This window comes from Piliocolobus tephrosceles, chromosome 1 (assembly GCF_002776525.5).
Source record: "Piliocolobus tephrosceles isolate RC106 chromosome 1, ASM277652v3, whole genome shotgun sequence".
In the NCBI taxonomy this organism is placed as follows: domain Eukaryota; kingdom Metazoa; phylum Chordata; class Mammalia; order Primates; family Cercopithecidae; genus Piliocolobus; species Piliocolobus tephrosceles.
The window spans coordinates 104,161,656-104,183,735 of record NC_045434.1 but is presented as its reverse complement, the minus strand read 5'-3'; the positions used below and the strand labels follow the sequence as shown (position 1 = coordinate 104,183,735).

At 43.7% G+C, this 22,080-nt stretch overlaps 1 protein-coding gene across 2 annotated transcripts in view; it reads left to right on the top strand.

Moving 5' to 3' along the window:
- PTGFRN (prostaglandin F2 receptor inhibitor) overlaps positions 1 to 21,549 on the top strand; it is a 77,954-nt gene extending 56,405 nt beyond the window's left edge. For both annotated transcript variants that reach the window (XM_023222703.3, XM_023222704.3), the window contains exons 6-9: positions 3,683 to 4,102; positions 11,022 to 11,129; positions 15,843 to 16,148; positions 17,981 to 21,549. In XM_023222703.3, the coding sequence (XP_023078471.2) occupies positions 3,683 to 4,102; positions 11,022 to 11,129; positions 15,843 to 16,148; positions 17,981 to 18,147 (1,001 nt within the window). In that variant the 3' untranslated portion in view covers positions 18,148 to 21,549. The remainder of the gene's footprint in view (positions 1 to 3,682; positions 4,103 to 11,021; positions 11,130 to 15,842; positions 16,149 to 17,980) is intronic.
- Positions 21,550 to 22,080: the final 531 nt, after the last annotated feature.

Here is a 22,080-nt window from a genome sequence, read left to right as displayed (position 1 = left end):
AGTCTGTTTATCTCCCCACTCTCCTAAGTGATTACTGCATACAACCTTCTGTCTCTGCAAACCTCCTCCCACAGCTTCTTTCTCAGCTGTTGGCCCTGCTTCCTGTCCTCCTAAAAGTAGAAATAATCAGGAGAATACTCATTCACGCTGCCCCAGGGCTGAGACCAGGTCACCCGGCATACGACCTGGCAGAGGCCAGCCGCTCTCACTACTTAGACCATGGCTGCTCTCTCTTACGTCTTCAGTAATTCTCTCCCTTCTGGACCTTTCCCATCGGTCCGTCAATGTGCTGTTAGATCCAGGTTTCCTTGGGTTTTTAAGAGGGGGTGGGGAGTGAGGGTTGTGGTATTTTTTGTTGTTTTAGTTTTGTTTTGTTTTTAGGGACAGGGTCTCACTCTGTTGCCCAGGCTGGAGTGCAGTGGTGTGATTGTAGCTCACTGCAGCCTCAACCTCCTGGGCTCCAGTGATCCTCCCACCTTAGCCTCCTGAGCAGTTGGGGCTACGGGTGCTCACCACCACATATAGCTTATTATTATTATTATTATTATTATTATTATTATTATTTTTGAGACAGGGTCTTGCTCTGTTACGCAGGCTGACTTGCAGTGTCATGATCATGGCTTACTGTAGCTTCAGCCTCCTAGGTAGGTTAAAGTTATCCTCCCACCTCAGCCTCCCGAGTAGTTGGAACTAGAGGCACTACAGGCCTTTACCATCATGCCTGGCTATTTTTTTGGGGGGTGGGGGTAGAGACAGGGTCTCAGTGTGTTGTCCAGGCTGGTCTTGAACTCCTGGCCTCAGATGATCCTCCTGCCTTGGCCTCCCAAAGTCCTAGGATTACAGGCATGACCCACTGTGCCAGGCCCCCACCTTTTTTATGCTAATCTTGATCTTGCTTCTTCATCTATCTTTCTGTTGCCTACACCCATTTGTCTACTTATTACTTTTTCCTTTTATAACAATAATATTTGATGTATACATACTCAGTGTGTCTGGTTTTTCTCCTTCCATTCTCTCTGGTACCTACTCGAATCAGGCTTTCCCCTCAGCTGCTTGTGGTAAGGTGGCCAGTAATCATCATATTGGAAAATCCTATTGTCAGTTATTTTATTTGACTTAGCAGAATTTAACACAAGTGATTCCCTCCTCCTGGGAATCCTTTGGTTTTTCCCTTGGCTTGTGGGACACTGCCTTCTCAGGGCGTTCTTCCAACTTTATTAACTATTTCTCAGCCTCCTTTGCTGGCTTCTATTCATTTTTTGAACCCTGGAACATTAGACTACCTCAGGACATAGTCTTTGGACATAGTCCTTGGACTTGGACTTCTTTTCTATTTAACCTCACCTTCTTGGTGATGTCTCTAATCTCATGAATTTAAATACCACCTAGACACCAGTGACTGCAGATTTACATGTCTACCCCGGACCTCTTTCCAGACCTCCAGACTCAATATTACATTGCGTTCTTGACACTATTTGACTAACGGGCATCTCAAATTTCTGTTCAAAAGGACACTTCCCATCGCATCTGCCAGCTCTCTTCTCCCGGCCTTCTCCAGCACCATTGTTCTAGTGGCTCAGCCCAAAACCTTCATCCTGGACTCCACGTTCTTAAAATTGACTTAGAATCTGGCTACTTTTCACACTCTGCCATTTACGGCGCCACCCTTGCCTGGATTACATCCCTGGCCTCCCAGCTCGTCTCCTTGCTCTGCCCTAGCACACGGCAGCTGGAACAATCCTGTTAAATATAAGTCAGGTCCTGAAACTCCTCCGGTCTGAATCTTCAAAGCCTCCCCATCTCACTCAGAGCAAAACCCAGAATCCTGTAAGTGGTCTTAGGTGTTCTGTACCAACTGGTCCCATTACCTTCTGGCCTCACCTAGCACCCTCCCCAGCACCCACTCCATCCAGCCACTCTGCCCTTCCAGGCTCCTCAAATATACCAGGTGTGCTCCTGGCTTGTAGCTTTCTGCCTGCTGTTCCATCAGCCTAGAATGCTCTTCCCAAGATAGATAGGACTTGCTCCCTCACTTCCTTCAGGTCCTTTTTATTTATTTTATTTTATTTTTAATTTAATTTTATTTTTTTAGAATCATGGGCCTGCTCTCTCACCCAGGCTGGAGTACAGTGGCACCATCATAACTCATTGTTGCCTCAAACTCCTGGGCTCAAGCCTCCCAAGTAGCTGGGACTATAGGCACATGCTCTGTGCCTGGCTAATTATTTAATTTTATTTTTAGAGACACGGGGTCTTGCTATGTTGTCCAGGTTGATCTCAAACTCCTGACCTCACGCAGTCCTCTTGCCTCAGCCTCTCTAATCACTGAGATTATAGGCGTGAGCCACTACACCCAGCTCAGGTTCTTTTTAAAATGTTGCCTCCTCGGTGAGGATGTCCCTGATCTCTCTATTTACAGTTGCGGCACACACACCTTCATTCCATATACAAATCCATGCTTTTTCTCTTCCTTGGTTGCTTATTATCTCTTAAACATTTATTGCCATCTAACCATACCATATATTTTACTTGTGTATTTCATTTGTCTTCCTTCACTAGCATATAAAGGGAGGGATTTTTGTATTTATTTATTCACCGTTATGTTTCCAGTACCTGCAGTGTGGAAGGCTCCCAATAAATACATGTTTAAATTGGTGAATGAATGACCAAACTCACAGGAAAATCAAGAAAGAATGTGGTGGCTCAGTGGAAGCTCAGCAGTCAGTGGTTCTGGAGAGAGTTCATAATATATATGTTCTGCTAATCGGTTTGGTAGAACAAGTGTTCCAAAAAATCTAATGTAAAAATCTCATCTTGTAACTGGACGGATTATAGGATTCATCATCTTATTAAAGGATAAAAAGAATGTGTCTAATTCATTTATTCATCCACTCAACAAATATTTAAGCACCTTCCAAGTGCCTGACATTGTGCTACTATAATAGATGAATTCTAATGTGTACCTGCGTAGGCATTGTTGTTTTGACAGAGACACAAGGAGTAATCCGCTTAAACCTAAAGTTAGCGTAGCCATAGACACCTCTCAAAATGTTTAAATAGCATTTCTGAAATTAAAGTGTAAACCAAGTGGAAATTATTAGATCTGCAAATATATACGCTACAGTCATTTTAGCAATAAATCTGTAATGTCACTATCATATGATTAAACAGAGAGAACTCATTTCTCCCTTGCTGTATTCCTCCCTGCAGGCTGGCTTAGCTAGGGGCACTTTCCCTGCGTTTAGCAGACCCCTGCGGAGGAGAGGCAAATTGTATGGCCAGGAGCCTGGCTTGGAGGTCATGGTGTTGTGTTGAACCATGTCTTTCCCACCTTGCTAGAAGTGCCCTCTGCCTTGCATCTTTTGGAGCACCAATAGTGGGTTCCCAAACTCTTCCTGGTGAAACTTCTTAAGGACCTAAAAAATCCTTAAAACTGGTTCTCACCATAATTTCCTCTCTCCTGACACCCACTGATTAATTTCAGACTGTTAACTTCCAATGGGGTGGCTTTAGCCTGCTTATAGATACACATGATTTTCTTTCTGAGTTTCCCGATTTTCATAGGTGCTTTTGTGTGGAAATTTGCAAATAAATTTCTATTTCTTGGTTATTTTGCTTTTAGTTGCATTTTTATTTTAACTGATCTTGTTGGAAATCATATCCTTCTGGTCCTTCATTCCAGATTCTGTGCTTGTGGTGAAGGCGAGGCAGCCAAAGCCTTTCTTTGCTGCAGGAAATACATTTGAGATGACTTGCAAAGTATCTTCCAAGAATATTAAGTCGCCACGCTACTCTGTTCTCATCACGGCTGAGAAGCCTGTCGGCGACCTCTCCAGTCCCAATGAAACGAAGTACATCATCTCTCTGGACCAGGATTCTGTGGTGAAGCTGGAGAATTGGACAGACGCATCACGGGTGGATGGCGTTGTTTTAGAAAAAGTGCAGGAGGATGAGTTCCGCTATCGAATGTACCAGACTCAGGTCTCAGACGCAGGGCTGTACCGCTGCATGGTGACAGCCTGGTCTCCTGTCAGAGGCAGCCTTTGGCGAGAAGCAGCAACCAGTCTCTCCAATCCTATTGAGATAGACTTCCAGACCTCAGGTGAGCAGGGAGTCCTGTTGAATCCTAGATGGAGCTAGAAGAGACTCTAGGGTTTTGATCAGATGCGCTCATTTTTATAAACAGCTTTGTTAAGATGCAGTTCATATGCCATACAATTACCCGTTTAAAGTGCATAATTCAGTGACTTTTCACATATTCACAAAGTTGTGTGATCATCACCACAACCAGTTTTAGAACATTTTCATGACCCCAAAAGAAACCTGGACCCCTCAGCCAATATCCTCCATTCACACTCCATTCCCCACCTCCCATTCTGCAACAACCATGATCTACTTTCTGTCTCTAGACATTTTGCCTATTATGGACATTTCACATAAATGGAATATAATATGTGGCCTTTGTATCTGGCTTCTTTTTTGGAGCAAAATGTTTTCAAGGGTCATCCATATTGTAGCATGTATCGGTGCTTTGTTCATTTTTATGACTGAATAAGATTCCATTGTATGCATGTGCCACATTTTGTTTATCCATTCATCAGTTGATGGACATTTGGGTGTTTCCAGTTCTTGGCTATTATAAATAATGCTGCTGTGGACATTCATGTACAAGTTTTTGGATGAATGTATGTTTTCATTTCTGCTTTCATTTTAAGAAAATGAACTGAAGCTCAGCTACTTCAGATACTTTAGGGAACATGGTGGAGTATAAAGAAAGAGAGGAGGGAATCGAGCCTCCCAAGGTGTTAAATGAGTTGCCAAAAGTGGAAGATTTTTAACAGCCTTTGTCTGTGTATGTGTGTGTTTCAGTAGGAAGATGATTTGAAAGTATTTCAACCCCAATCTTATTTAGAATATCAATGCAAAGGATTATCATTTGTGAGTTTAAGACTAAATGTTTTCACTCACTCTGCCCTGGGTTCCTGGGTTTTAGTTAGAAATTTGTGAATGTATGTATTGATACTCCTCTGTAAAAATTCAGGTATCAATTGAATCAGTATAATGAATGCAAGATATTTATTGAATTAAATAATTAGTATTTATATTAAAGATAAGCTAGACTCTAATAAAGTTTGTTTTCTATTAATATTATTTTGTATTATTATAACCTTTTATGGTATATAGTGAAATAATCTTCTAACATCTCTTGACCTTTAAATTAAAGGGTAAATATTGATTTAAGCCCTTAGATTTGGAAAGAGCAGAGAAAGCATAGGCTTCCTTTATTGTGTATCTGTTTTTAATAGCAGCTTTATTGAGATAGATCTCACATACTGTAAAATTCACTATATAAAGTGTACAATTTAGTGGTTTCTAGTATAGTCACAGAGTTGTACAACCATCACCACTATCTAATTCCAGAACATTTTAATCACCTCAAAAAGAAACTCCGCTCTCGTTAGTAATCATTCCCATGCCCCCATGCCTCTGCCCCTGGCAACCACTAATTTACTTTCTGTCTCTATAGATTTGCCTCTTCTGGGTATTTCATATGAATTGAATCATGTTATATGTGGACTTTCGTGACTTGCTTTTTTTCACTTAGCATAATGTTTTCAAGGTCCATTCGTGTTGTAGCAGGTATCCGTACTTCATTCCTTTCTATGGCTGAATAATATTTCATTGTATGGATATGCCGCATTTGTTTATCCATTCATCTGTTGATGGACGTTTAGACTATTTCTACTTTTTGGTTATTATGAATAGTGCTGCCATAAACATTATTATTTGAAAATATCTTCTCCCATTCTGTGTGTTGTCTTTCACTTTCTTAATGATGTCTCTTGAAACACCAAATTTTTGAATTTTGATGAAGTCTAGTTCATCTGCTCTTTTTTTTCTCCTTTTGCTGCTTGTGTTTTTGCTATGTCTAAGAAATCACTGCCTAATCTAAGGCTGTGAGGATTAGCACCTGTGTTTTCTTCCAAGAGTTTATAGTTTTAGCTCTTAACATTTTAGGCGATGATTCGTGTTAATTTTTGTATGTAATTAAGAGGAAGGGATCCAACTTTTATTATCTTGCAAGGAGATAGCCAGTTGTCCTGGCACCATTTATTGAAAAGTGTATTTCTCCCATTGATTTGTTTATGTACCCTTGTCAAAAATCATTTAATCATAAATGTAAGGTTTATTTCTAGACTGTCAATTCTATTTCAGTGATCTAGATTTCTGTTCCTATACCAGTATCACATTGTTTGATTACTGTAGCTTTGTAGTTAGTTTTGAAATCAAGAAGTTGGAGACTTCCAATTTTGTTCTTTTTCAAGATTGTTTTGGCTGTTTTGGATACCTTGCACTTCCATGTGACTTTTAGGATCAGCCTGTTAATTTCCACAGTCCAAGCATCTGGGACTTTGATGGGGATTGTGTTAAATCTGTAGATCAATTTGAAAAGCATTGCCATTTAACACTGTTGTTTTTCATTTGATAAACATGGGATATCTTTCCATTTATTTAGGCATTAAATTTTTTCCATGGTGTTTTGTAGTTTTCGGTGTACAAATCATGTTTCTTTTGTTAAATTTATCCTAAGTATTTTATTCTTTTTGATGCTATTGTAAATAGAATTGCTTTCTTAATTTACTTTTCTGCTTGTTTATTCATTGCATTTTTATAGAAGTACAACTGGCTTTTGTATATTGATCTTGAATCCTGTGACCTTGCTGAACTTGTTTATTAATTCTAATTAATTCTAAAGTTTGGGGACTCGTTACAATTTTTAAAATACAAGATTATGTCATCTGTGAATAGAACTAGTTTTAGTTCTCCCTTCCAAACTGAATATCTTCTATTTCTTTTTCTTGAGTAATTGCCCAGCCAGAACCTCCAATACGGTGTTGAATAGAAGTAGCACAAGTGGACATTCTTGTCTTGTTTCTGATCGTAGGGGGAAAGTGTTCAGTCTCATTCACCTTTAAGTATCGTGTTCACTGTGGGATTTTCATAGATGCCCTTTATCAGAATGAGGAAGTTTCCTTCTACTCATAGTGTGTTTCCTTCCATTCTTAGTTTTTTTTTCATTCCTAGTTTGTCGAGTATTTTTGTCATGGAAAGGTGTTGAATGTGGTCAGATGCTTTTTCTGTGTCTATTGAGATGAGATGATTATGTGGTTTTTGTCCTTTATTTGTGTATTTGTTTTGCTGTCTGTAGGAATCTGTTCCATCTTGTTTTACATTTGTTATTTGATCTTTCTTTTAAACTCTCATGTGGAAAAGGGGAGACACAGAGTCTTTTGTATCTATTTCTGGGTGAGGAATGGATGTTGAATCTATTCCTCAATTCTCTAAATCTTAGCATAACAGATAAAACCACTGTAGCTTCCAGGTTGAATAGATTGCCTAAGGTTTTTATTTTATTTAATCCACAGAGTTGTCATGGCCAGTTCACATTTTAATTAGAAGAAGCTGCCATCAAATTCAGCGCCCAGCACAATACTGTAGCCCTGAATAGCCACCAGCAAACATTGATTTGAAACTGAACAGCCTTTGCTTCCTAAAAATCAGTGACATACCTTAAGACACGCAACGAAGGGGTTCTTCAATGTTCACCTCCCTGTCCCCTGATTTCAGGGCATCTGCTTTTTGGTACTGAAAACCAAGGAGCCCTACTGAGTGCTAGCTTTTACTGATTCATAGTGTCAAGAGGAAAATGGTATTTAAATATGATAGTGTAGGCTTTGGCCTTTTAAAAGAAGGATAATACATTTTTTTCTTCGTAATATATATAGAAAATTTGAAAATATAGTAATGTAGAAAGAAGGAAAAGAGACTCATCCATCCTTCTACCAGAGACTGTTAATTTGTGTTGTTCATCTTCCTAGAATGTTTTTCTTGTATGTTTTCTTCATGACTTTGAGATCAAACTGTACATACAATTTTAGGACCTGCTTTTCTCCCTTTAGTGTTATAAGATCAGCACTTTCCATACTGTAACCAGTTCTAGGTAAATATTAGTACCACCTTTAATAACTTTACATACTTGAATTTGCTTAGCCATTACCCTATGGATGGACATGCAGATGGTCTGTAACTTTTGCTTTCATTAAAAAAAGGACCAGTAACAGCTTTTTTTTAGAAGCCAAGGTTGGAACATGGTTTATGTCAATGTTTGTATTTAAAAGTTAAGTAGTTCCTATACTCTCTGCAGACTAGGAATTGGGGGACCCCTAGTGACTCTGGTTGTTCATTTAAACTCTCTGTACCATACCCTGTCATCTGTGAAGTAAACCAGACAAATCCCCTCACAAAAACAGCATTACCACAGAAATTGACCATAATGAAAATATTTCTAAGCCTGGGATAATGACCCACACTAACAGTGAGCTGCTGATTTCATTAGGAGGAAATCCACTCCTGTGAATAGCTCACCACAATGCAGGCTTTTTCCCCAGTCCTTGTCTGCCTTGTGAGCTTCAGCACAAATGCTCCGTTGATTCCCACGTCCAGTAGGGGAAGTGAGAACTGTAATGTGACCTAGGTGGTATTTGGGTTTTCTTTGGAAACATAAAGAAAAAGTGAAATTTATTCGAATTAAGTAAGTCTTCTTTGCTGCTTCAAATTAAAAAGATAAATCCATGAGAATTTCTTAAGGTTTTGTCGTTTTATGTTCTCTTAGGAGGGGCCTGAACACTAGAAAAGCCCCTCTGTGTAGTTCTGTGTATTACCATGACATTTCTAATCTGAGAAAAATATGACACACACCCCTCCTTGCTCACCATGGTTGCTGCTAACCTGTACTCACTGACAGATGGCCGCCTATGGCATAAGTGTCCCCAGTCACCACACAGAGCCAACTCTGGGCAGTTTGGCTTAATCCTGCCCCACCTTACCATTCCAGGCAGAGCAAGTCCAGGGTATAAGGCCTGAGGGAGCCAGGGCTTAGAGCTGAGTTAATTGAAGAGGATGATGTCCAGAAATAGGTCAGGCTTCATTGTCTTTGCTTTCATCCCTTTCCCCATTTCCTGGAACAGCCGTTCTGTCAGTTCTTTATCCCCTTAGAGTTACATACGTCCCTGCTATTCCCTGAATAATCAGAACTCTCAGCAGTTCCCCACCCAGAGCTGCCTAACCCCCCTAGGGTTCAATATTCTGTAACCATCCTTCACCTTTCTCCCAGGAAAGCACAAAGTATTTATATACTTGGTTAGGAAAGCAATCTGATGAATTCATCTTATTAGTCATCATGTCAAAATGAAAATACAGCCCTTTCATCATGTTACTCCCTCTGTCATGGCCATTTCTTCTGCACGTTTAGAAAAGGTACTTTAGGATACTTGTTTCTTTCTGGCAATCTGAACAAGTAGTAGTATTACCTATATTCTTAACTTCTAATGAGTTTTACAGTCAGTACCTAGGGCCTTCAATCGTTGCTTCCCAGGAGACCCAAGGGGAGTCCTATAGCATTGATGTTCTGTGAATTTCTTTTAGGTTTGCCTGTTCCTAGATTTTAGGAGTTGGGATAAAGTAAACATTGAACCCTTAGGATTAGCTAAGCTGAAAGCTATGGAATGTTCTCACCTAAGAGGAATTCATAAGTGAGTTAAAAATAATAATTCTGCCTACAGCGTTCTCAGGGAGGCATGTAAGACAAATCCAGTTCGGGTAGGGTTTTTTTTTTATTTGTTTTTGTGTACCAGACTTTATTTTAATTTTATTTATTTATTTATTTGAGGCAGGATTTTACTCTATCACCCAGGCTGAAGTGCAGTGGCACGGTCTTGACTCACTGTAGCCCCAACTTCCCAGGCTCAAGCAATCCTCTTCCTACCTCAGTCACCTGAGTAGCTGGGACTACAGGTGTGCACCACCGTGCTCAGCTAATTTTTGTATTTTTTTTAGAGATGGGATTTTGCCATGTTCCCCAAGCTAGTCTTGAACACCTGGGCTCAAGCGACCTACCTGCCTCGGCCTCCCAAAGAGCTGGGATTACAGGCATGAGTTATTGCATCTGGCCCAGACTGTATTTTTTAGAGCAGTTTTAGGTTCCCAGCTTTTGAGCAAAAAATACTGAAAGTTTCCATATACTTCCAGCTCTCCTACAACACACAGCCTCCCCAACCTGAGTAGTCTTTTAAAGGCATACCCACCTGTAATCTCAGCACTTTGGGAGGTGGGCAGATCACTTGAAGTCAGGGGTTCGAGACCAGGCTGGCCAACATGGTGAAACCCTGTGTCTACTAAAAATACAAAAATCCACAGGGCGTAGTGGCATATGCCTGTAATCCCAGCTACCCAGGAGGCTAAAGCAGGAGAATCACTTGAATGCAGGAAGTAGAGGTTGCAGTGAGCCAAGATCACACTACTGCACTCCAGCCTGGGTGACAGAGCAAGACTCTATCTCAAAAAAAAAAAAAAAAAAAAAAAAAAGGAAAAAGGCATATCCAGGCTGCCTCCATTTTCCCTGGCAGGCTGGAGCTGTGCCTTGAGTTCTCCCACTATACCTCATAGTAACATCATTGTTGGCATGTCTGTCTCCTTACCAGATTTCAGCCTCTTGGTAACAAGGCCCCTTTCCCCAACACCTAGCACAGTGCATTGATGCCACTCACTCCACTGGGACCAAAAGCATTCTTGCTTCATTCAGTCCCTGTTCCTCTGATCCCTAAGCCACCCTGGCCTAGAAGTGAACTATGTTGAACTAGAACCAGCCCAGGCTGTTCCACAGTGGAGGGTAGCTTTCGAATGAGGTCACTGTGGCCATCAGAAAGAAAAGCCAGAGCAAAAGTAATTCTTTCAGAAGAGTTCTATTTTGGTTGTAATCTTAAGATGAAGCTCACTTGGATGTGCCTAATGCCCATGTCTCTCTGAATAGAAGAGAGGCAACCTTGGAACACCTATTTTGTGAGTTTCTAGACCAGTTCCCAGGGAAGAGAACCACATTTTGATGCCCCTTAGAGTGCAAAGAATGGAGTTTGACAAAAGCATGAAAGAGAATAATGAGGCTGGCATTACTTTTTTTCCAGGTCCTATATTTAATGCTTCTGTGCATTCGGACACACCATCAGTCATCCGGGGAGATCTGATCAAATTGTTCTGTATCATCACTGTCGAGGGAGCAGCACTGGATCCAGGTACCTCACTCAGCCTCACCCCTTCACCATGTTGCTTTCTGTAAATGTTTCTCATATCATCTGCACTGTGTTACACAGATGTAGGTTAGGGGTAGGATTATCTATTTATCCCCTAACTGCCTGGCTGAGTACTTTGTATTCATTAAGTGTTTAATAAATACTTGTTGAGTGAATGCATCTATCTGCTAGGTGGTGTGGGAATACATCCAGACATTTGACTCTGAGCTGTCAAGACAGTTAGTGGGTCACTTCCAGGCCTGTTTTGAGCTGATTTGAAACCCATTGGCAGAGTCTGGCTCCTCCTCTTGTGTCTTTCATTCATTTATTCATTCAGATATTTATTGAGTTCCTTTGGTATACGGTGCTGCTCTAGATACTGGGAATAGAGGAGTGAACAAAATGCCCAAAATCTGTCCTCATGGAGCGTGGCAACCTAGATGAGGACATGGGCAAGAAATAAAGTGCTCTATAATATCACAGCAATTGATGCTGTGAAGACATACAGAGCAAAGGAGTAACCGGTGACCAGAGGGTGCTATTGTAGTTAGAATTCTTAGGAAATCATTATACATCTTTTCTTTGCAGAAAATATTAGCATTGCTGACAGGATGCCTAAGAGTTGTGGGACGCATCAGTCTTACTCCTTTTCTGTTTAGCCCCATTCAGTGACCAGTTGATGTCCCTCTTTCACTCTTCCACCCTTAAGGCTTGAAAGAACATTAAATGCACTCAGGGATCTCTGTTACTGAGCCAGACTGTACCCACCTCTGCCTTTTCCTAAAGAACTCATGAAGAACCTAATTCCCTATGGGCTTCCCTTTTCTCCTGCATGTTTTGACCCTTAACACTCTGTATTGACCCACCCCATCACAAGTAGAGCCATGGCTGCCGGCAGAAATCTGCACCTTGAAAAGACCAAACTCTACAAAGGTCACAAGTTTCTATGTGGAGACTGCTGGAAGTGTGGCCCTGGGGAAGAAACTAAAATTAGCTTTCCATTCTGTGTGAAGGGGCAAGCTCTAAGCAAAGGGTGGTGGTCTACAGTGAATCCAGTGAGTCCCTGAGCAGGGGACTGGGTAACACGAGCATTTGGAAGCAGAGACCTGGATGCTGCCACTATCCAGGTGGACATCTGGCTTCTGCAGGACTACCAATTGAATGTTCAGGTCAGCACATATTTTCTGTAAAGGACCTGAGTAGGAAATATTTTGGCCCTGTGGGCCAGATGGCCTCTGTGGCAGCTATTCAACACTGTCATTGTAGTGTGAAAGAAGCCATAGATAATAGTGTAAGCAAATGGGCATAGCCGTGTTCAGTGAAACTTTTTTTTTTAGCCACCACACCCGGCTAATTTTTTGTATTTTTAGTAGAGACGGCGTTTCGCCGTGTTAGCCAGGATGGTCTCGATCTCCTGACCTCGTGATCCGCCCACCTCGGCCTCCCAAAGTGCTGGGATTACAGGCGTGAGCCACCGCGCCCGGCCTCAGTGAAACTTTATTTACAAAAACAGGTGGTGGGCTGGACTTGGCCTGCAGGCTGCAGTTTACTGACCCCTAGACTAGTTGATTGATACCAAAATTGGCTCTAGTAGGGAAGCTGAACATGGTTGATCTTTAGAGGTAGGAAACAGAAGGAGAGTTTGTGGGAGATGTTAGAAAAGGAAAAGAAACAATCCCATCTACATCCGTGGAGTTGGTCAGCTCCATTCACAGGGGAAGAGGAATGAGAAGTCACTCCTGTACCTGAGATGGGGAAGACTGAGGACAGAAAGCAGGATTCAGAAGAGAAAATGAAGCTAAAAGTAGAAGAGACTATCAGGGAAAAGGGAGGAAAATCCTTTTCAAAGGTTGGAAAAATGTAATACCATGTTTTGCCCTTAAAGCTCATTTATGATACATACAAAAATAAATCCTTTAAATGCTCTTTCTCAGTAAATTAATAGGTCACCAGTTGTGCCCTTAATGTAAAAGTCTTTTCTTCCAATGTAATTAATTGCAAAAGCTATAGGTAGCTGTTATCTTTCAGATCACAATTTTGCAGAACTTTGCACTCTTGGACTGTGTGGGTGGAAGATTCTGAATTATTAAACACAAGTTGTAATTTAGTTTTTCCTCACACATGCTGTGGGCTGTGAGGGAATGCTCTTTTGTGAAGGACACATTGCATAAGTGATTTGTGGCCCAAGGTGCTCTGTGCCGAGCAGGGGTGGGGGACAGCGGACTGTGGCCCTTCTGAGGCAGTATCTTAGGTCAGGTTCTCCCCAAGCAAAGACAGACAAGACAAGCATGTGAGTGGTGGATTGAGGGAGTGCTCTCAGGAGAACACTGAGGGCGGCAGGGACTTGAGATAGAGCTGGAGAAGAAGGCCGAGGTCGAGGCATGAATTTGGAGCAAGTCCACCTCCCCACGCGGAGCTCTGGAGCATGAGTGTACTGCAGAGTAGACCCACCGGAGGGAAGGGGACTGGGCTTTTCTGTCCCTTCACTAGTCAGTCATTGTCCACAGGCTGAGTGGCCAAGGAGTGAGAGTGTTTCAGAACCTCCAGTAGTGGCTTCTGTCAGCCTAAGCCCGGCCTCTGGAGAGGGGAAGGGTTCAGGTGTGTGAGTTTTAACAGCCAGCGCCTGCAGCAGCCAGAGGCTCAGCCTGCCAGCTGGTGTGGACCGGCACCAACGGCATTTGCTGCAGCTGGTAACGCCCTTCCCCTTAGCAGGTCTGTGTGTAGGAGCATGTGTGTTGTACTGTGGAGATAATGTTCATGGTGACCAACTTTTATTGAGCACTTAGTGTGTTCCAGGTGCTGTTCTAAGCATTTTAATAAATGTAGTTAATTTAACCCTGGGTGCTGTCATTCTCATTTTGCAGATGAGGAAACCAAGTCTCAGTGAACTCGGGGAACTCGCCCAGGTCACATGGTTCATTAGTGCTGGTGCCGGGATGCTAGCCCAGGCAGCCTGGCCCTGGAGCCTGGCTCCCATACCGTAAGGCACCGTGGGGATCAGGGCTTAGAGTCTGGGAACCTGGTTTGGCTTTTTGCCTTCAGCAACCACCCAGCACCTGCAGGTGACAGCAGCACTGAGTTAAGAGTTTTCATTGAAGACAAGAGAGTGATGTGGGTGTCCATTCTGCCTTTGGCACTGTGAGAGCCTGAGGCTGTTTGTGGCACGCCCTCTGCCCCCAGGGAGCTGGTTTCCTTGGAGAGATACTGGGAACAACAACAAAAAAAGTTATGCTCAAGTGCCACAGTGGATCAATGGGAGAAAAAGCGAAGATATTACATGTTTAGAGTGAGCTAAAAAGGAATTATCATTTGGATAATTTCATAGAAATTCTTGCTTTTAGTTCTGCTTACCTTTTTAATATGTAAGCATCTGAACATAATTTGCCTTAGAATGTGCTTTTTGAGGCTATCAGTGTGTTTTGACTAAATGAATAAATGTTATCTCTTGTTCAGCAAAAATTGTTATTTGACATTTATATAAAAATCCTTTCTCAAGTGGATTTAAGAGAAAACAGTGTTGTGGCTGTTGTCTTTTGTTGCTGGATGAAGCTCAGAGCCGACACAGCTGATAATGGTTGGTACCAGTCAAGGGAAGAGGTCAAGGGCTTATGATGTGTGCTCTGTTTTCACATTCCATGAGAATTACCACTTGTGCCAAAGTCTTCTTTCTCTTATGCCCATATTAATTTATTTGAGGCTGTTAGAACCTTAATTTTGCAGAGTACTTTACGATTCAGCATTACTCTCTGGGACTGTTAAACTGTGTTCCATTTTCTCAGCTTGACATTTTTTTTCCTCGTTTTGAACTTAAGCACTTCTGCAAGGAAAGAAAAACCATAGTGTACAATAAAACCTAAACTGTTTACAGCTCTAAATTTGGTGCAATTCATTTTATGTACATTTTGTTCCATATGACTTTAGTGTCCTTCCAGTCTTGGGTTCTTCTGCCTGAAATGTCAAAGGAACTGGCTTTCTTTGGGAGACAGAGCCTGCGGTGTCCCCGCATACCAGTTTTCGGATCAATGTTCTCTGTGGGAGACAGTTTTTGACCCTGACTCTTCTTCCTCTGGCCCCTGAGTCTGGGTGGCAGCAGTGCAGTGGTTAAGAAGCTGGGCTCTGGGGCCGGGCGCGGTGGCTCAAGCCTGTAATCCCAGCACTTTGGGAGGCCGAGACGGGTGGATCACGAGGTCAGGAGATCGAGACCATCCTGGCTAATACGGTGAAACCCCGTCTCTACTAAAAAATACAAAAAAAACTAGCCGGGCGACGAGGCGGGCGCCTGTAGTCCCAGCTACTCGGGAGGCTGAGGCAGGAGAATGGCGTGAACCCGGGAGGCGGAGCTTGCAGTGAGCTGAGATCTGGCCACTGCACTCCAGCCTGGGCGGCAGAGCAAGACCCCACCCCCCACAAAAAAAAGAAAAAAAAAAAAAAAAAAAAAAAGAAGCTGGGCTCTGGAGCTGTACTTCCTGGGTTAAGCTGCATACTCTGCTACCTGCTGGCTACATGACCTTGAGCAGGTATATAGTCTGGCAATAATGACAGAATAAGAGTATGATAGTGCCTTCCTCATAGGGCTGCTGTGAGGATTCAGTGAGACCGAAGGCATGTAGTGCTGTGCTTGCCATACGTAGTAAGGGCCGCATACATGGACGGTGGCCATACATGTGACTTCTGCCCATTGCACTGACCCCAGGGTTTTGGCTTGGTAATCCACAGATGACATGGCCTTTGATGTGTCCTGGTTTGCGGTGCACTCCTTTGGCCTGGACAAGGCTCCTGTGCTCCTGTCTTCCCTGGATCGGAAGGGCATCGTGACCACCTCCCGGAGGGACTGGAAGAGCGACCTCAGCCTGGAGCGCGTGAGTGTGCTGGAATTCTTGCTGCAAGTGCATGGCTCTGAGGACCAGGACTTTGGCAACTACTACTGTTCCGTGACTCCATGGGTGAAGTCACCAACAGGTTCCTGGCAGAAGGAGACAGAGATCCACTCCAAGCCCGTTTTTATAACTGTGAAAATGGATGGTAAGAATGTCACCCAAATTTCTCAGTGTTTGGGAATGTCTTCTTTCTGTGCCAGGCTGTAGCTGACAGAACCCAGGTGGCCACAGTTTGAGGAATGTGCTGTAGCATGTCCTGCTTTCTTTCTAGACCTGGCCTGAGTCTACACCCAGAAGGAGCCCCAGCAGCCCTTGCTGTTTCCCCAGCTGTGCTATTATGTGCTGGTGGCACCATTGATAAATGATTTTCAAGACTTACTAGAAAAACTTTCAAGGCGTTGCCTCTTCCATACATTTATAGAAACTCGCTTTATTGTGTCCGAGGGTTGGCACGGATTCTGCCAGGCACAGACAGAGAGCAGCCTTGAGAGAGAGGGTTCAGGTCGATAGGGGAGCTGTAGCTTAGTGATCTGCTACTCTGACTACCACTGGTTTTGATTCTTAAAGAAGAGAGACTCACGGCTGGGCGCAGTGGCTCACGCCTGTCACCCCGGTACTCTGGGAGGCTGAGGCGGGTGGATCATGAGGTCAGGAGTTTGAGAGCAGCCTGGCCCACATAGTGAAACCCCGTCTCTACTAAAAATACAAAAAAAAAAAAAAAAAGAAATTAGCCTTGGTGTGGTGGTGAGCGCCTGTAATCCCAGCTACTCAGGAGGCTGAAGCAGGAGAATTGCTTGAACCCAGGAGGCGGAAGTTGCAGTGAGCCGAGATCGCACCATTTGCACTCCAGCCCAGGCAACAGTGCAATACTCCGCGTCAAGAAAAAAAAAAAAAAAAGAGAGAGAGACTCCTCCCGGAGTCACTGGCACAGAATGGGTACTTCACAGAGCCCCAAGATGGGAGGATGAGCTCCCAGCCTCACTGGACCACGACGAACACCAGGGTCGACCTAACTAGACAGTCAGAGCTTTGTTCCCTGAGCATCCCAGAATGGGGACAGTTGTTCCTTGGTTTACGACAAACATGTCTCCTTTGTGGAAAATTTCAGAAAGTACATGTTAGTTGAAATAACTCCATAAAGAGAATTAAAGTCCAGGGGCATCCGAGGATGAGTAGAAAGCTTTTGAGTAGAAACCTAGTGATTGGTCAGATGGAAATTAGAGCCCTTGCTCTTCCACAGACTACTTAGCCTTTCTGATCCATTTTCTCCGTAAAATGAGCTAATAGTCTTACGGGGCTATTTTGAAAATTAAACCTTAGCAAACATAAGGCACCTAGTCCAGTGGCAGCGTCCACCCAAGGAGCATGGGTACTTATGGGAAGGGAAGGTGGGATTTCAAGTGTGGAATCTAAATGATGTTTGTGCATTTCTGACACTTAAGTCATCTGTACCATATTTTGTATCTTAGGAATTCCTTGCTTGAAGTAACTCTGTATAAAAACCCAGATTTAACAAACAAGGGAGTAATTATTCACTTTGCTAGATAATTTACTATAGTGTTACTTAAAATAGCTCCCTTAGTACACTTCAGTTATTTGATGCATAGGATTGATTTATGCAGTTTTTTTAAGGATGCATCTGCTGCTGAATGTGCGATGCCCTTATACTGACTTTTAAAAATCAATCTTTTGCCAAAACCCTAAAAAGCAAGTTGACATTCAAAGGCATCCAGTGAAATCTTCTTTATGGTTTTTATTCTCCCCACAGAGCTGGGTGGGAAGACATTTGCTCATTTTTGTGACAGATAAGGCTGAGCTTCTCCTGTCTCCAGTCGTGTGCTAGGTGCTAGATGCAGGAGGAATGAGGCCTTATCTCTCAGGGAGATCCTGCTCCAGTGGGGAAGGGAGGTGAGGGTGCCCCCAAAGCAGCCTCCCTCGCAGCACTGACCAGCTTCCCCTTTGATCTCTCCCTCCCAGTGCTGAACGCCTTCAAGTATCCCTTGCTGATCGGCGTCGGTCTGTCCACGGTCATCGGACTCCTGTCCTGTCTCATCGGGTACTGCAGCTCCCACTGGTGTTGTAAGAAGGAGGTTCAGGAGACACGGCGCGAGCGCCGCAGGCTCATGTCAATGGAGATGGACTAGGCTGGCCCGGGAGGGGAGTGACAGAGGGACGTTCTAGGAGCAATTGGGGCAAGAAGAGGACAGTGATATTTTAAAACAAAGTGTGTTACACTAAAAACCAGTCCTCTCTAATCTCAGGTGGGACTTGGCGCTCTCTCTTTTCTGCATGTCAAGTTTTGAGCGCGGACATGTTTACCAGCACACGGCTCTTCTTCCCACGGCACTTTCTGATGTAACAATCGAGTGTGTGTGTTTTCCCAACTGCAGCTTTTTAATGGTTAACCTTCATCTAATTATTTTTCTCCCACTGGTTTATAGATCCTCTGACTTGTGTGTGTTTATAGCTTTTGTTTCGCGGGGTTGTGGTGAGGAAGGGGTGATGGCATGCAGAGTTCTTTATCTTCAGTGAGAATGTGCCTGCCCGCCTGAGTGCCAGCTTCCGCATTGGAGGCGTGTGCTCAGAGAGCTGCTGAGCGCCACCCTCTACCGGGCTGACAGACAACACAGACCTGTGCTGAAGGCTAATTTGTGGCTTTTACGACCCTACCCCACCCCCTATTTTCAGGGGTTTAGACTACATTTGAAATCCAAACTTGGAGTATATAACTTCTTATCGAGCCCAAATGCTTTTTTTTTTTTTTTTTTTTTTTGCTTCTCTGCCCCTTTTCCATTTCTTTTGTATTTGTTTTCTGTGAGAGCGCTGAAATGGCGGCCCTGGAATCTAGAATTTGGCTCTCCACTGAGCACCTTATCTTGCCACCTTAGCCTTAAGAATGAATATGAAGAAAAATACACAGCCACCTCTGTCCAGGGCAGTAAGAAGGGCTGCAAGGAAGGAGAGGTTGGGGATAAGGAAAGGAACAGACACTTGCTCCAGTAGTTGTGAGGCCACTGTGCCTCCGGGGACCCCAGGAAGAGCAGAAGAAGGATCCCGCGAAGTTATTTTTTATGCAGCTGGAGCCGGGAGGGTCAGAGTAGTGCCAGGTGCAAATTAGACTAAAGAAGCCACCACTATTCCTCTGTCTTGCCCATTGTGGGAGGCAAAGGCATTGGTCACCAAGAGACTTGCAGGGGGACCCACAGATACGCCATGTCCTTCACTTGCTGCTTGGGCTCCTTAACCTGAAGGCACATTGCTACTTGTGAGACTGACTGACTTCAAGGAATCAGAAATTACCTAGAAGCACCATGTATTTTCTATGACCTTTTCAGTCCTTCAGGTCTTTTGAAGGTCCACTGCAGGGGGTTAGTGAGAAAGGGTATACTTTGTGGTATGTTTGCTTTCCTAATAGGGACATGAAGGAAACCTAGCAATTTGCTGTCATGTGAACGGCCTGTAGAGCAGAGTCGAGAGCGGTCTGCTTTGCCCGACTGCTCCCATCAGGAGTAGGAGAGTAGACAGAGAGAGATCTTCTACATCCCGGGCTTCTGCTGCTGCTTTAAAAGCTCTCCCCTCGGAGCCTCCTGCTCCCTGAAGCGTCTCGCCCCCTGTACAGCACTGGCCTTTCAGAAGCATCCCAGTGGAGTTTGCTGAGGCTTGCTGGTGACTCATGCCCTAATTGCAATCCTCTGCTTTTATCCTGGCTCTGAAGGATCTAACACTGCTCTCTCTTCCAAAGGGGAAAAAAAGATTCATTTGTTTTGAGCAATAAACTAATACAAAATGATGGCCATTCATGTGCAGCTCTTTGTCACCGTGGGCCGGGAGTTGTGCTCCTCCTGGCTCACCTTTGTCCCCTGCTCCCCAACAGCCGGTTCTGCACTTACCACCGAGTCGCCCCGGAGGCAGATTCCCATTGAGTTTTCCCGCCAAGGGGACCGTGCACGGGGTAGAAACATTAGATTCTGCATTGACAGTAGCCTTTCTGTGGCCCGGGCTTGTGGTGGGAAGACGGGCAACAGGTATACCCCACCAGGGCCTGAGTGACTAGAGGAAGAGGACGAGGCCTTGTTGGCACTAGATTTGGGTATTTTCTGCATGTTATATCCTAACTGCTATTTCAGAAGAGGCAGCTTGTAGGTGATTGTAACAGGTGAGAATTAAAGAGAGAACAAATATATAAACAGGTGCTGTATTAGTAACAGCCAGTGCCCTTTCAGCCCTTGCATCTATTAAAAGGAGATTCAGGATTTTATTGGCACAGGCCCTTCTTAGTAGGAAGAAAGGGTGCTTAGCTTTGGACATGACCGGGTGTGTGTAAAACCATGGACTGAGTCACAGCAGACACTCGATGGTGGTAAATGTGACAGGTGCTTACACACTGTACCTTTTCCTTTCATACTGATGCTGCAGTTCAGGGCTGGAGTTGTTAAGGCATTGACCTCCACCCACCTGCCCCGTGTCCATTGGGCTACCCAAGCTGCATGTCACCTGGGGGCTGGGAGGAAGGGGCAAGAAATCCCAGGGCATTGTATCAAGGACCTAGTTCCTTCTAGGGATATAACTTTGCCAGGAATGTGTATTTTTAATGTGGTGAGATGCACTCTTTTGTTGTACCAAATAGGGCTCCCCCCCCGACCCCTGCGACAAGTGCTCTTCTAGAAGAGGTTCCTACCAGCAGCACTGGTGTGAATGAAAGAGGAACCCAGCCGCGTCTCACGGGTGGAATTGCACTTCTTAACAAAAAGGAACTTTATAAAAGTTTGAGTTTTGTTTTTTCCCTAATCATAAAAATAGCCCCAGAAAGAGCCTAAGCTATATTCAGATAGAAGCCTCGAAATTCCTGTACATTGTTTACTTTATGATGTTTACATACACCTTTCACTTTGAAAAAAAAGAAAAATGCAAATCAACTTTTTAACAACTTTTCAGATTTTTCAGGGGACAGTAGAACTCTGACTCACCAACTGGGCTAAATTTTAATTTAAAAATGTATGTATTTGAGTGTCTTTCCCCACCTCACCCCCACCATCTGAGGGGCTCCCTGAGATCTTGGTAGAGGAGGCCCCTCCTGCCCAGACCTTCGTCTCTTTCCCCGGTGGCCCTTGCTTCTTGCTTTGCAGACTGCCTGCAGCCATGATTTTGTCACTGACATCTGTGAGCCAAAGACTGAGCCTTTTTGGCAGGAATAATAAGCAATACTACACAACTTGCTACTTTCAGAAAACTTTTTTTTAGCTTCACCGATGACAACAGAGGAAGAAGGGAACTGGGATTTGGGTAAGTTCTCCTCCACTGTTTGACCAAATTCTCAGTGATAAATACGTGTGCAGATCCCTAGAAGAAAAAACGTTGACTTTCTTTTTAGGTGTGGCACATAAGGATCTGCAGAATTTTCCGTAGACAAAGAAAGGATCTTGTGTATTTTTGTCCATATCCAATGTTATATGAACTAATTGTATTGTTTTATACTGTGACCACAAATATTATGCAATGCACCATTTGTTTTTTATTTCATTAAAGGAAGTTTAATTTAAATTGAAGTTGTGTGAGGAGCTTGATATTGGCCTCTGTTATCCTTTCATATCTTCAGCATGAGGGATTGTGACTGGATTCCAGCAGGAACTTTAGCGGGAACTTCTGATCTCTTTGAATCCTGTAAAAGCACTGCAGATTTTCACTGATGATAAGAGAAGAAACGGATTTGATGGGATCAGTGTTGAAGTTCCCACCAGGTGGAAAGGTGAGGGTTAGGATCCTGTTGTTTACGGAAGGCCTTCTGCTCTTTCAGGGAATTCCCATGACCTTACAGGAGTCCTCTCAGGAAAGAGAGAAGTTAGATATTGTTCCTCTTTGCAGTTGAGGAAACACCAAAGTTCTGTGACCATGTCGTGACTGGAACAGAGTGGTTTTTCTGACTCATGATGCAGTCTGGGGCCAAATCAGTCCAGAAGGTAGCAACCCCTGTAACAGAAAAACAATCCTCTTCCCTAGGCTGCTGGCGGCAGCAGGCCTGGGCAGGAGTGAATCCCGAGAACCCAACTCCCTGCGGGCCCGTGGAACAGCTGCGTGCT